Here is a 14,768-nt window from a genome sequence, read left to right on the forward strand (position 1 = left end):
GTTTCCAACATTGAGTTGCTTGCCTGAAGGGCAGGAACTGGGGATTTTCATGACAGCCAGTTCTTGTTCAGTTACATTTTAAGGGAAGTGTAGGCGCTAGGCATGAATATGACAAAGCGATTCGAGTATATTTAGGAAGTAGTAGGTATGTAGAAATGAAAATGTTTGAACAGGATAGGGTAGAATGGAGAGCTGCATCAAACAACAACTAGAGTTTCATTGATAACCTCAACTGGACAAATACCGTGCATCTTCCATATTTCCTCTCCAGTGGATTGAAATGAGATTTTATTTGTGAGTAACGCAGGGTGGAGAAGGCAGGCAGGGCTGCGCTAATCATTCCCAAAACAAGAGAATCGCAATCCCCTTCACACTGGTTTGAAATGACTAACGCCCTCTGCCTGGCCGATGTGAAGCGAACCGGAAATGTACTTTATGTACTTGTCAGTACTGTACAACCCCCTTCTACGTCACATCCACGCTCTGCTAACAGGCTGCGACAGTGCGACAAATCAGTGTCGCAGTAGCAATCACACGACAAGCACTGAGGAATTAAACGGGGATTTAGCTTGGAAGAGAGCTCTGGGCATGTCTGCATTATTTACATGCTGCGAGGGAGACAGAGCCCAAGGAAACACACCGGTTTATATTTTAATACACCGGCACTGATACCGTATTTAATACTGCAAACGAAAATATCCTTCTAACACTTTAGTAAAACGTATGCATTCATACTTAATTTCCGTGGTATGCGGGTTAAAGAGCGGAAGTCCAATTTAACATATGTTTAGGTTAATATCTAATAAGGAAGTACCAGAGATGGTGGTGGTGGTGGTTATTGTTTTAAGAGGAAGTACAACTAGGCAACCATCCTCTATATAACACTAAGCAGAGAGAAAAAATGGAAGGGTTCCGACACTTCGAAAAATGAAGATATCGGCCATAGAAAGGCAAGGACCACGAAGGGCGTGAAAATGAAAGACTCCCTATCCCTCGCAAACCTAATAGCGTCGGGGCCGGAAAAGAACAAGAGTTGACCAAGAGAGGTCAGAGAGAATAGATGAATGTGAGGAGCCTGGCACAAGTAAGTGGAAGCAATGCCATGACTCACCTAAGGGCCCCGTGGTCGCCAACCCACGCTCTAAAGTACAGAGCCCCTGAGGTCCCTTTTAGTCGCCTCTTACGACAGGCAGGGGATACCGTGGGTGTTATTCTAACGCCCTCCCACAGGGGGAAATCATCAGAGAGATAATGTCCAAAATGTATTATGCTCCCATACGGACCTGGACAACAACAGGTAGGGAGGAGAGTAGATTTCAAGTTTAGGGCTGTTTCGTGACTATGGATCGAAATTTGTTTTCTGTCACTTTGTAAGCTTATAACTTATCACAGGACTGTAAGCGACCACTGCCACCGGGATATTTCCCAATAGCGATGTATTTCTTAACATAATTTACAAAATGCGCTGAATATTCAGCACTTGGTGTTCCATTCATTGAGTCCCGGGTTCGATTCAGGCATTTTAACCGCGTTTGGTTTCATTCCCCTAGAACCCTTCACATTGTCAACTAAAACAGGAAATGAAATAGTGAATACATCTATTCACCTAAGACTAGTGTTAGGAGGGTATCATGCCGTAAAACTGAATTAAATGCACATTATTGAAAAGTCTGATAACTGGGAAATAAGCATGTGTCTTTTGTTTAACATGTCTCTGACTTCCGCTCTAACAATTACCGTAGTGGCTTACGAAGCAGCAATTAGCAGTGGTATTTTTCTTTTGTTTGAAATTATTGCAATGATATACAACATTTTTAGTTAGGCTAAATTACTTGTTTTGTGTTGGCAAGGAGGGGAGAGAATCGACGATTCGTACAACAAAGAAATTTAGAAAAGTCTAGTCTGGCTTATTTCAGATATCGACATGTTTGACGTCTGACTCTTAGGCCTATCATTGAATATCAACAGAGATATGAGTATTACTTTTCGTTCAGGCTTCCTATATACCCGCAGTAAATACAAGAATTTTGACATAATATCTACCTATATAGTATCCTTGAATTGCTGTATTTAAACATAAACAGTGATTGACAGATCTCCGGTAGTTTTCCCGTTATAAGCGTACAAAGTGAAAGAAAACAAATTTCTGGCCATAGTCATCAAGCAGCCTCAAACATGAAAAGAACACTCAACGCGTAGAGAATTTACAAAATTAAACCAATTTTAATTCTATATGCATCTAAAATGTCACTCGATATCCAAGGAAAGATATCACTGACTATGTTTCTTTATCGACTCCTTTACCGAACTTGACTACAGTGTAATAAATTTCCACTGATCCATTTACTATAAACGTTTAATGCATTATCCTCATGGAAGTCAGACTCATCATTATTCTCTGAACCATCTAAAATATCATCTCGAATCATGTATTCTTTACACTTGCACACAGATCGGTTTAAAGAAGGAAGAAAACTATCGAAGCAAAACGCAAGACACAGAATTATCGTAGAAATATCACAAGAAATTCAGAGAAATATCGAATCGACTCCAATATCTTCATGAAGTTCAAGGAGCAAGAGTTAATCCCTTATGTTATTGCACTGACAGGGAAAAATAAGCAAATATTGTGGAGTTCAATACATTGACATTATTATCTAATTCACAGCAAGTCCGTGAAAACACCATTCCTCTCATATCCTTTACAAGTGAAAACATGTCGCCTGGAATGAACAGTCACGTTAAAGTGTAATGAAGAAACCACAATGAACTTGAAATATCCAAATATATCACTAGGGTTAAACACTGATTAAAACAGAATCAAAAGTATTGTGAAGTTTCCTACCTTTCAAGGTGCTTTACGATATCCTCGTAAGCTGCTCGGCAGTTTTCCCAGATGCCAGACCTGAAATTATGAACCAGTGAACAGGTAAATACAACGAAAAAGGCACTCGCTTTCCAATCTTAGGCATTATTATATCATAATACAAAAATGAGAGAATACTAAAAGGAGAAACACATTTTTAAAAGCACTTTTTCTTCGAAATACGCCATCACATAGTGTCCAAAATGGACTGTTTGTCTTACAATAAACTCTTTATGCTTATCGATTCATATCCAGAGTGATTCCCCTGAATTGTTTTATCATTAATAATTAATTAATTAATTAAACTCGAGGAATTGAGCTTTGGGAATTCTGTGGGAGGATTTAGATATTAAGTCATACCTGTAAGTATTTTTAAAACATACCTTGCAGGAGTTCTAGTGTTTTCTATTTGACGTATCATACACCTATATGATACGTCGGGACTACACAGAGTTTCTATAATTACACAATACTACCACCTTTGCATTTGAATGGAAATCAGGAAAACATGTTACCGCCTTAAAGCGCAGAATATCAAATATGAAAAAAAAAATTGTCACCACAAGTAACACTTAATTTCTGAGCCAAACAAACAGAACCAATTGGTGTATTATGTATGAAACTCGCGGCTACTAGAGGATACACCCGGCAATAATGGGGATAACTTTACCAATTTACGATTAATGTTTTATATATCACAGCTGTTAGAATGAATGTCCGATACAGGTGAACTGAGACTTTGAAGTATGAAAATATCCTCATCTGGTGGGCAGTTGTGTTCTCTGGTACCAGGTCAGCCACACGGGCTATAGGGCAGCCTGCCAGACGCGGGTAGTGCGTAGCATGCAGGGCAAAGACGACTCTGTTCTTAAAACGATGTGTAGCCTATAACAATTCACGTGAAATAAGTGAGGGCGTGATAGCCGAGTGACAATGCCACCAGTTTCTCACCAAGGTAGCTGCGGTTTGTGTATCGTCCTATGCGTGTAGGAATTAGCTGACGTCCGTGTAGCTCGAATCTTGTAAAAGTGGAGCTCCCGTAGAAACAGACACGTAAAACGGCTTGGATAGTAAGTCAATGACAAATACAAACATAAGAATTCTATAAAGCTACTTGTATGGAGGGCATGTCATAATTTTGGTTAAATTTTATATGCATTCTTATTCTTCTTCTTAAACTACTACTGCTTTGTGGGTGCGAAATGTGTCTCACATCTGGACTTGGCCCTATTTAACGGCCGGATGCCATTCCTGACGCTAACCCTATGTATTCATTCACTGTTGCGTGTTGTCTGAATATGAAGAGGAAGCAAGAAACACAAACACCCAGGCCCAGAGCCAGAAGTATTAAGCAGGCGTGGTTAAAAACCCCGACCTGCCCGGAAATCGAACGCGGGACCCTCTGAATCGAAGGCCTTAATGCTGACCATTCAGCCAAGGAGTCGGATGCACTGTAAATAATAAGTTCTCTAGTGTCAAGAAAGCTTCTTCTGTGTTCGTGCTCACTTAAGAACCTTTGAATATTATGTTATATCTTACTGACTATGTATCCCTTTATTTGGTAATGTTGCTCTTGGGTAACATCATTCAATGCTCATACTGTATATGCAACCTTTTCTGATTTTGTGTCCTTTTACTGATAATGTGAATCTCCAATAATATGTAAGTTGTAACGTCATAAATATAGATTCCTATTTATCAGATGCAAATTCCCGTGTTATTCTTACTTTTCTTTCTTTCCTTTCTTAATTCGATTACCATCCAATGTTGGTCCCCCCCCCCCCGTATTCATCGAGAGATCCCACCTCTACCGCCTCCTGAAGCGTGAGACATTTGGTCGGGGATACAACTAGGGAGAAAGATCAGTAACACGCCCAGGCGGCCTCATCTGCTATACTGGACAGGGGCCTTGTGGGGGATGGGTAGTTTGGAAGGGATAGACAAGGAAGAAGGAAGGAAGCGGCCGTGGCCTTAAGGTAGGTACCATCCCGGAATTTGCCTGGAGAAGAATTTGGAAACCACAGAAAAATTTCAAAGAAGGCTGAGGAGGGAATCAAAACCCTCTCTAAACAGTTGAACACCCCAGACTGAGTGGAGCCCGTTCCACTTCTCGCGCCACTTTTAAGATTTCGTGGCAGAGCCGGGAATCGAACCCGGACCTCCGGGGCTGGCAGCTAATCACACTCTAACCACTACACCACACTGAAGAACATTCATATTTTTAAAAATATTTAATTTTTTTTTTATGAGTGTGCACAACTTTCCAATGTCCCCACCTCGAGCTTCTGGCTCTTTGGGACATTATAGAATAAATAAATAAATAAATAAATAAATAAATAAATAAATAAATAAATAAATAAATAAATTAATTAATTAATTAATTAATTAATTAATAAAATGTTTTCCTACTCGCTAAAACAAATATATGTTTGCCAACTTTGGAAGAGGAAAGGGCTTATACTGGGAGGGCAGTTACTGTGTCCATATTAAAGGACAGCCCTGGCATTTGTCTGGTGAGAAAATGGGAAAGATGATCTTCATGGCTGATGATGGTTGGGTTTGAGCCCGTGGAGTGTAACCATCTCGTTCAGTCAATATCATATTCGTCATCCCTACCAAACTCACTCGTGATAATAGTAGAAGTTTATGTTACAAATTAGCGTCTATTAGTTCTTAGATCATGTACAGCGTACAGTTTCCTCTCTTTGTTACCAACCTTTCTTTATAAAATGTCCCTTAATGATAGCAATTCTGGCGAAAATAATTAACGAGAGAACCCAAACAAACAGGTGTTCCTTCCTAATTTCTTCATCGAGCGTTGGCCTTGATTATCATTTCATCACTTTCCTTTTAATTAAAATGCAAATCTTTCATAAGAAGGATTATGGGGGAGAAAGAGGTAAAAAGGAGGGGAACAGAAGATAGAGAAAAGGGATGAGATGAGAGAGAGAAAATGGCAGGATGGATGATTAATCTACGAGCATCTCGCACTTCTCCTGCAACTTAGACTACACACAAACCTCGGCGTGCTCGCTACAATTCATAGATTACTTTTAAAAAGGAAATCTTTTTATCACTCCCTTCACTTTTTCTCTCTTCTTGGAATAATATTCTTCTTCTTCTAAGAATGTGCGATGCCTGCCTGCGAGAGCCATCAGTAAATGATGTATGACTGCCAGAAATTTCTGCATCACCCTCCTACGTTAATCTCACTTACTTAGTTCGAGAAAAGCCAGCGCCTTTATTATTCTTGCTTTACTCCTCACGTGAATACAGAAAGAAGTATTCTGTTTCCTTCCCTTCAGAAACTAATCATTAAATATGGGATTTCTAATGGTTGTATATTTCATTTCATAAGTTCGATGTATTGTTTACACAAGAATTCAGAGATAAGTTGCAGCTGAGCTGGAAGAAGATGAGTTTGGCTTCCGAATAAATGTAGGAACACGCGAAACACACTGATAGTATAGAGGGTCGATTTAAAATTAGCAAGCCCTTACTGATGTTATTTGTAGATCAAGAAAGTTCATTTGATACCGTTGGTTGTACAATGTATATTGTGATCCTAAGTAAACAAATACCGAGAAAGGAGGGTTATCCACAATCTGTACAATAGTCAGTCTACGGTGATTGAACTGAGGGATACGAAAAAAATATATGTTCAGAAAGAAGTGAGGCAGGTTTAATGGTTGTAGTCATTCCATTTCAAGCTGTAAAGAAAATCAATGAGGAGTTTACAAAAGGAATCACACTTCCTGGAGAGGTAAAACACTTCTGGGATTTTCCGACGATATTGTTATTTCATCTGAGTCCGCGGAAAATCTCGATAAATTGCTGAATGGTGTGGACAGAGTCTTGGAGGAGGAGCACAAGATGGAATGTAGAAAGAAATCAAAATCAAAAAGTAATGGAATGGAATGCAATCCAATAAAGTCAGCTAAAGCAGAAAATATTAGATCAGGATATTATTAAAGCAATTTTTTTTGCTAGTTGTTTTACGTCGCACCGACACAGATAGGTCTTACGGCGACGATGGGACAGGGAAGGGCTAGGAGTGGGAAGGAAGCGGCCGTGGCCTTAATTAAGGTACAGCCCCAGCATTTGCCTGGTGTGAAAATGGGAAACCACGGAAAACCATTTTCAGGGCTGCCGACAGTGGGATTCGAACCTACTATCTCCCGAATACTGGATACTGGCCGCACTTAAGCGACTGCAGCTATCGAGCTCGGTATTAAAGCAATTAGATGAATATTGTTTCTTAGGAGGTAGTATAACTAACAGTGACAAAGTAAGTAGGATATAAAATGCAGACAAGAACAAGAATGATTTCCATAAGAAATAACTAGTGAATAAAGGAAGATAAGAGACACTTTTGAAATGTGGTGCTACTGAAGAATTCTGAAGGTGAGATGGCAGGATCGGATCGCACATGAACAAGCACTGAATCGGATTAGTAAAATCAGAATGATTCGGAGAAATTCGATCAGTAGAAGGGACGGAGTTACAGGAAACATCTTGAGACATCCAAGACTTAACTTTTCAAATACTTTTTAAGGGAGAAGTACGGGCTGACAACTGTAAGGGTAAACCAAGACATGATTAACAGATGTAGAAGTGAGTATTTATATAGAAACGAACAGGCTCATTCGAAATAAGATGGCATGGGGCGGTGCCTGTTAATGGACTGATGACCCAAACAGCAACTTCTTCTTCTTCTGTCAATCTGTCTTGTAACAGGTATCATCTGGACATCCTCCATGATTCTCTGTCCTGAGCATCTTGCTTCACTTGTTCATACGTAGTAGCTTCTCCCTTGTTTGACATATGTTAATATTCCTAACCTTCTTCTTCCTCTTCCTTTTCTCGCATCTAATTTTCCCTCCATCACCCTCCGTTGAAGACAATTTCTACGAAGGATATTTTTCTCTACCTTATCGTTTTTATCAAGTGTCCCTTCTCTCCTACTTTTCTCAACACTTCGTCATTTCTCACCTTATCTGTCCACTTAACTTTTCCATTCTTCTCCGCAGCCATATTTCAAAACATTCCAAATACGTTATTTCTTTCTTTCTTTCTTTCTTTCTTTCTTTCTTTCTTTCTTTCTTAATGTCCATGTTTCAGCTCCATATGGCAACATACTACACATAAAACACTTTGCGAACCTCTACCTTAAATCAATCATGTCAAAAGCCCTCTCACCTTTCCGAAAACTTCTTTTCCTATACATATTCTGCTTCTTATTTCTTCTGTACAGCTTCCATTCCATGTTAACAAACTTCCCTAACATGTGCTTTCAAATCTTACTCATAAGCTGGAAAAACGGGTATCGAGTTAGCGTGAATGATTACTGGCACAAACAGGTGAGAACAACTGTTAGGAGTAGGCGTGCTCATAATTTAGGACTGAACCTTAGTAATGAAGCTGTACAGTATATATTATAATGTGTAATCGGCAGTGCGATAATAATAATAATAATACCATAGAGGTCATAAGATAATAAAATCTGTCCAAGAGAATTCGGATAGGAAAGGGATACCGGGGAGACTAAGAAAAATCAGGCTAAAGACTTCGATATTGCCCCCTCCACGGTTCTTAGGTCAATAGCTCCCGTTGGGAAAGTGAACGTGAAAATCCACAGCCTGTTTCCGGTCATTCAACCGGCCAGGAATGGAACTAATGAAGCCCCCATCTAGCGACAACGATAGGAAATGTGTCGGCTGCCGAAGCCTGCCGCACTCCACCGGGGCAATCATTAATGACTGACAGATGTAATGAAATGATATTGGAGAGTGTTGCTGATGAAGGATGACAGGGAAAATCGGAGTACCCGGAGAAAAACCTGTCCCGCCTCCGCTATATCCAGCACAAATCTAACATGGAGTGACCATCATTTGAACCACGGAATCCAGCTGTGAGAGGCCGGCGCACTGCCGCCTGAGCCACGGAGGCTCTCCCTTGGGAAGGTATTTGATTTTAGTATTATATGTGTTCAGTTTTTAAAGAACTAAAAATTTCAATTATCAAAGAGCAAGCTGAAATAATGTAGTCTGAGTCTGTACTCATTGCTCCTTGCACTGTACAGACAAGCTGTCAGCAGGTTTTCTCCTCCTACACTCTAACTGCCTAGTGTTGATATGGTTACATCTGTTCAACAATATTTGAAAACTATGTCAAAAGCTGGTAGTGGCACAGCCGCAGTAGAACGACTTTTTAATAAAATGACCAACTCAACCTGCGCGTCTCCTTTCCGCTATCACACAGAACGTTTTGTTACTGGGTCGTCTCCTTGAGCACAAAGAAAAAGAAACAACATCAGAGACACTTGGAGAAACGGGAGTGTGCAGAGAAAAGTAACCGGAAATAAACGGTTGGGCTAGTCACGACAGCAAGATAACATTTTAAAATCGTAATTATGAGTCATAAATAAAACTATATTATAAATTATGTATATAATAGCATTATAATTATACCTGAAAACCACTACTGTTTGGGCTGTGGAACAACCTTTAAATCATCTCCTTAATGTTGCTGAGTCCCAGTGATACCTGTATAAATATTTCTGTGTAGGGACATAATGAATTCATGACCATGATCTTTTATCAGATAATCGTCGGAACATTAGTCTAAAACATTTTTCTTGGCTAATGGTAATGATAGGGTGGGAAAAGCCGGAATAGCATTTCATAATGTTACAGATGTACTGTAAAAGTCGTATCCGTTCAGGATGTAACATGGCCACAACATATTTCACGTTAATGAGTTGCAAACGTCGAATGACACGCCTCAATACTGGTAAACACTCAATAGCTGTCGTCCATTAAGACGTTGGCTGTGACATACGACATTCAGCTGTTAGTGCCGGATGACAAGAGGATATGGAGGTATGGCCTTCTAATATTCCCAGTCATAAGTAGATAACATCTTTATCTATCGTAAAGTTAAGAATCTAAGCCCTCTATAACCTGTAACGCTACTTTATTTTAATACTATTGCCAAAACTAAAACTGAAGTAAACCAGTTTCCTGTACTGTTCAATAAATGTCCTTGGGCTTACATAGGGCACGGACTGCCGGTTATACCGTTTAGTACAGTTATGGGAATATCACGTGTTCAATGTGACGAGTTCTTCCATCGCATCGCCTGGCTTTCGCTCCAATTTTCATTTGACTAGACGAGGAGGAGTAAACCTCACTGACATTCCCACATCGTGATAAAATACTGAGCGAGATTGCAGCGCGATTAAGATCGGGAAGCTGTCAGCTTGTATTCGGGTGATGGTAGGTTCGAATTGCATCGTGGGCAGCCCTGAACATAGTTCCCCGTGGTTTCCTCATTTTTGCGCCAGACAAATGCTAGGACTTTACTTTAATTAAGGCCACGTCCGCTTCTTTCTTAATCCTTGCCATTTCCTATTCTTGCGTAACCCCAAAAACCTTCAATGTGTTGGTGCGACGTTAAACCCTTAGAAAAAAAGCAAATAAGATATACTAAAAGGCCCTTGCCTGAGCTGGAAGTCGAGTGAGGGCATTGCTGAAGGGAGGTAGAGGCACTGGGCAGTAACACTACCACCAAAACCACCACTGCAATAATAGTAATAATAACGAGAGATTTGGCCGTGCGGTTGGGTGTGCACAGCTGTGAGCATCCATTCCGGAGATAGTGGGTTCGAACCGCACTGTCGGCAGCCCTGAAGATGGCTTTCCGTGGTTTCCTATTTTCACACCAGGCAAATGCTGGGGCTGTACCTTAATTAAGGCCACGGCCGCTTCCTTCCCACTCGTAGCACTTTCCTATTCTATCGTCGCCATAACGGCTGTCAGTATTGGTGCGACATAATGCAGATTGTAATAATAATAATAATAATAATAATAATAATAATAATAATAATAGTTTACGTCCGAATTACTAAATTTTATGGTTTTCGAGGACAAGTATTTGCCGTAATTTTGTTTTAACGGAGTTATTTTACGTGCCAATAAATCTACCACTGGAAGGAGCCAGGATCGCACTTGCCGACTTGGGTTTAGAAGGCCAGCACTCTACCTCCTGAGCTACGTAGCCCGGAATTATTATTATTATTATTATTATTATTATTATTATTATTGATCGTTAGGGCCACTAAGGACCGGGATATCTTAACTGTTTGTCTTCTTGAGGGCACACTAGGTTTTTATCATTTCGGAGTGTGCATTCTTCCATGTATCAGAATGGATATGCTTCAGTTGAGTTGGGAATTGAATATCTGTTTCTGTGATTCTATTCTTTAAAAGATCGTTATCGATCTCCACCAACCAAGGAGGAATCGCTTTTAGGCTTCTGAAATACGATAGCAGATGTTTACAGATTATTTTAGCTGGTAATCTGAAGAAGTGAGCATAAAAATGTATCCTTTTCCGGATATCGTTTCGGTGTGGGTGTATGTTTCTAAACTGCTCCGAAATCTGCAAACACCATCTCTCAGTTTGGGATCAAGAATTTTTCAGTTCATATTCGTTTCCTTACTTGACATTTTTTCCTAGCAAGCTATGTGTTCGTAGTGTTAAACATTGTGCTGCATGTTATGTTTCAGGTGTAATTAAAGTTTGATGATGATGATGATGATGATGATGATGATGATGATGATGATAATAATAACACCTATTGTTAAAGAATAAATAACGGTGGGTCAGGGTCGCCTATAAGACAGTTCACATAAAGAAACGTAAGGCAGGGAGAGACTTTACAGAAGCCGTACAAATTTCCTGAGAGAGCTGTATGACGATTCTTCTCTGTAAGCCGTGAAAATTGGATAAAGAAAGTGTTTCTTATGTTAGATGAAAGAGGCCAAACGAATATTCTTCTGTTCTGTTCGTTTCCTTCTCCCTAAGAAGGTTTGGAGGCTTAAAACCTTACAACTGTCAAAAGGTTCATAACCCCACGAGACCCCCAACACTTGCACTACATCTGATACGGCTGTAAGTGTGTGCTTGTGGCTGTCATAAGAAAGACGACACCACGCTAGGAATGGTTCCGGTTGAGCACGTGTCAAGAATCAGGGTCGGAGAGAAAACCAACACCGTGCATGCAGTTGACAAATTATACGAGAGTCGAGTCTTGTTAAACATGAGTTATGACGAAGCTGAGAGCATTTAGGCATCCAAAATCCCGTTTTAGGCCGCATAGATAGGAATTAATAAGGTTAAAACACGTACTAACAAAATTTGTATCATCAACATTATCATCATGATTATCACAGTTTTCGGCAGATCGAACCATGGCTGTCACCTCCATATCTCTCCGTCTTGTGCCATTTTATTTACCTGTACATATCCTTCCCCTTGCCCTTCCACTTTTTCCTTTTACCATTCCTACCAGCGCTACACGTAATAAGGATTCATGTCGTAGGTTATGTACTGACCAATTTTGATTATTTCTTCTTTTTTTTTTTCGAATAAGGACTAGCGTGCTTCTCTTTCCTCCAACTCTCTTCGACACTTCCTTTTATCTTCCCAGCTCACTCCTTTTGTCCTCCAAATCCATATCTCGAATGCCTCTATTCTTCTTTCCTCACCGCCCATGTCATCCCTATCTTCCACTTCAAAATTCTCTTCAATCACCAGGCAGAATCATAGAAGGTAAATATCTCGGACATTATCTTAGCCTACTCCAGAAGATTTGATAGTACATCAGAAAAAATTGCTGGTAGAAAGTTCGGAGGTTTTTTTACAGACTACCGAGCTCGATAGCTGCAGTCGCTTAAGTGCGGCCAGTATCCAGTAATCGGGAGATAGTGGGTTCGAACCCCACTGTGGGCAGCCCTGAGGATGGTTTTCCATGGTTTCCCATTTTCACACCAGGCAAATGCTGGGGCTGTACCTTAATTAAGGCTACGGCCAATGCTTTCCCATTCCTAGGCCTTTCCTCTTCCATCGTCACCATAAGACATATCTGTGTCGGTGCGACGTAAAGCAAAAAAAAAAAAAAGAATTACAGACTTCCATCTTTTCCAATTATCCCTTCCTTCTAGCCCTCCGCCCTCCTCTTTCATTACGACGAAAATTCAAGGTTCAATTGCATGTTATGACTCATTGTATGAATGTACAAGGAGAGTTGCATGAAATGTAGGATAGCTATCTAACAGGCCGTACCCTTTACTGAAGCCAGTTGCAAGTATCCTCTAGACCGCTTTGCAACTGTGCATGGAGATTTGCATAAACTTTAGGGATTTTAACAGGCCGAACCCTTAACGTTTATGCAGAACCTCTGCACGATCCTCGTAAGGTCCACGTACTTCAGTAAAGTTGCATTCCAGTCATATTATATCCGTAGTACATAAGTTTACAATGTATTGCCTACGATCTTGAAGAGGAATTCATTATTGGATTAGCGATAAGTTGTGGGTTTCTTTCCTTTTCCAGTGATCAGACACCTTTCTCGTCCCGTATTTCTCTCAGGACTTTGGTATTATTCTGTGTTGCAGTCCAAATATCGAAATCATTCACCTTCAAATCCTACAAATGTAATTATATTAGTCATTTTTGTTGTTGCTGTTGTTTGAGTCATCAGTCCATAGACTGGCTGGATGCAGCTCTCCACGCCACCCTATCCTATGCTCACCTTTTCAATTATACTTATCTATTGCATCGCTCGTCTTTTCTAATCTGCTTGTTGTTTTCATACCTTAGTCTACCCCTAACATTCGTACCACCTACACTTCCCTCAGAAACCAACTGAACAAGTCCTGAATGTCTTAAGATGCGTCCTGTCATTATATCTATTGTATTCGCATATTGATATATTTTTAGGCTTCTCGAAGAGAAGATGTTTACTGTAATTAACGTCTTTATTTTTTCACTGTTATCATTTTCCTTCTGCAATGGATTTTGATTGAAAGCCCCAAAATTCGTTCCTATGTCTGATGTTTTCAATTTGGTTTTAATATACTTTATGATTGACTGGGCTAGTGTCATATATTCTTACGCTAACTTTGAAGTTCCAATGGTTTGAAGTTTCCGCAAATATATTGAGGATTCTCTTCACAATTTCGGCCAAACTGGCAGTGCCAACAGCAATTCTTATGGAATACAATTGTTTATAATTAATTCTGATCTTTACTGTGTTGTCATATACGGACAGGTATAGTGCCACAACTCACCTAGAGATGGCGTCCATACCGGGGATGCCTTGGTTCTTGATGATGGAGCCATCTGCTCGCTGCAGTCCAGGATGTGGGATGCCTGCCGGAGATAATATGGCGGTGTGCGCTGCGGCCGGATGATGGTTTAGTTGCATGAACTGCATAGGATTCAGGTGGGTAGGAGGGTGGTTGTACCCGTTGGCCAGCAGTGGGGACTTCTCCAGGCGGGGCGGATCTGCAACACACAAGACAAATAACATGTAGATAAGAATTATGGTCCTTCATAACCCAAGCTACCCTAACCTAACATCGCAACGTAGAATCAGATATTTTGGAGGACCTACTTGTTCATAAGTCACACAGAGACAGCGTCATGAACAGCGCATGCGTGTAATCTGTCATCATAAACTATTGTTAATACGAGCTTCAGAGTGTGAACAATTAGGCTATTTAAATACTATTATCTACTGGTGAATTTTAAACCCTGTTAGGTTGAATAACCCATGTCGGTTAGAATAAAATCTGTCCGCTAGCCCGTGGGTGAGGCAAGGCCAGCCGACTGGCTGCCTGGCTTCCCCCACACCCGTGACCCCCTTGGCTGTCTGCCTCGCTTCCTGACCTTCACTTTCCATGCTGAAGTCAGAAGTCCGCGTTCGTTTACCAAGATGGGAAGAAAGTTATCTTCATCTACTTCTTTCATTTTGCTCCTCTCCCATACTTTTGCTCTTACCTTCCTTTACTTCAATACTTCTCATTTCTTTCTTTCCTACTATTTTTCATTCCTCG

The 14,768-nt window shown here is 40.4% G+C and overlaps 1 protein-coding gene across 1 annotated transcript in view; it reads right to left on the bottom strand.

Annotated features, from left to right (window-relative positions):
- dac (dachshund) overlaps positions 1–14,768 on the bottom strand; it is a 1,035,159-nt gene that overhangs the window by 504,748 nt on the left and 515,643 nt on the right. The window contains exons 3-4 of the mRNA XM_068229282.1: positions 14,001–14,217; positions 2,846–2,905 (exon numbers count right to left, since the gene is read on the bottom strand). Of these exons, the coding sequence (XP_068085383.1) occupies positions 2,846–2,905; positions 14,001–14,217 (277 nt within the window). The remainder of the gene's footprint in view (positions 1–2,845; positions 2,906–14,000; positions 14,218–14,768) is intronic.

Source organism: Anabrus simplex, chromosome 9 (assembly GCF_040414725.1).
Source record: "Anabrus simplex isolate iqAnaSimp1 chromosome 9, ASM4041472v1, whole genome shotgun sequence".
Lineage (NCBI taxonomy): Eukaryota > Metazoa > Arthropoda > Insecta > Orthoptera > Tettigoniidae > Anabrus > Anabrus simplex.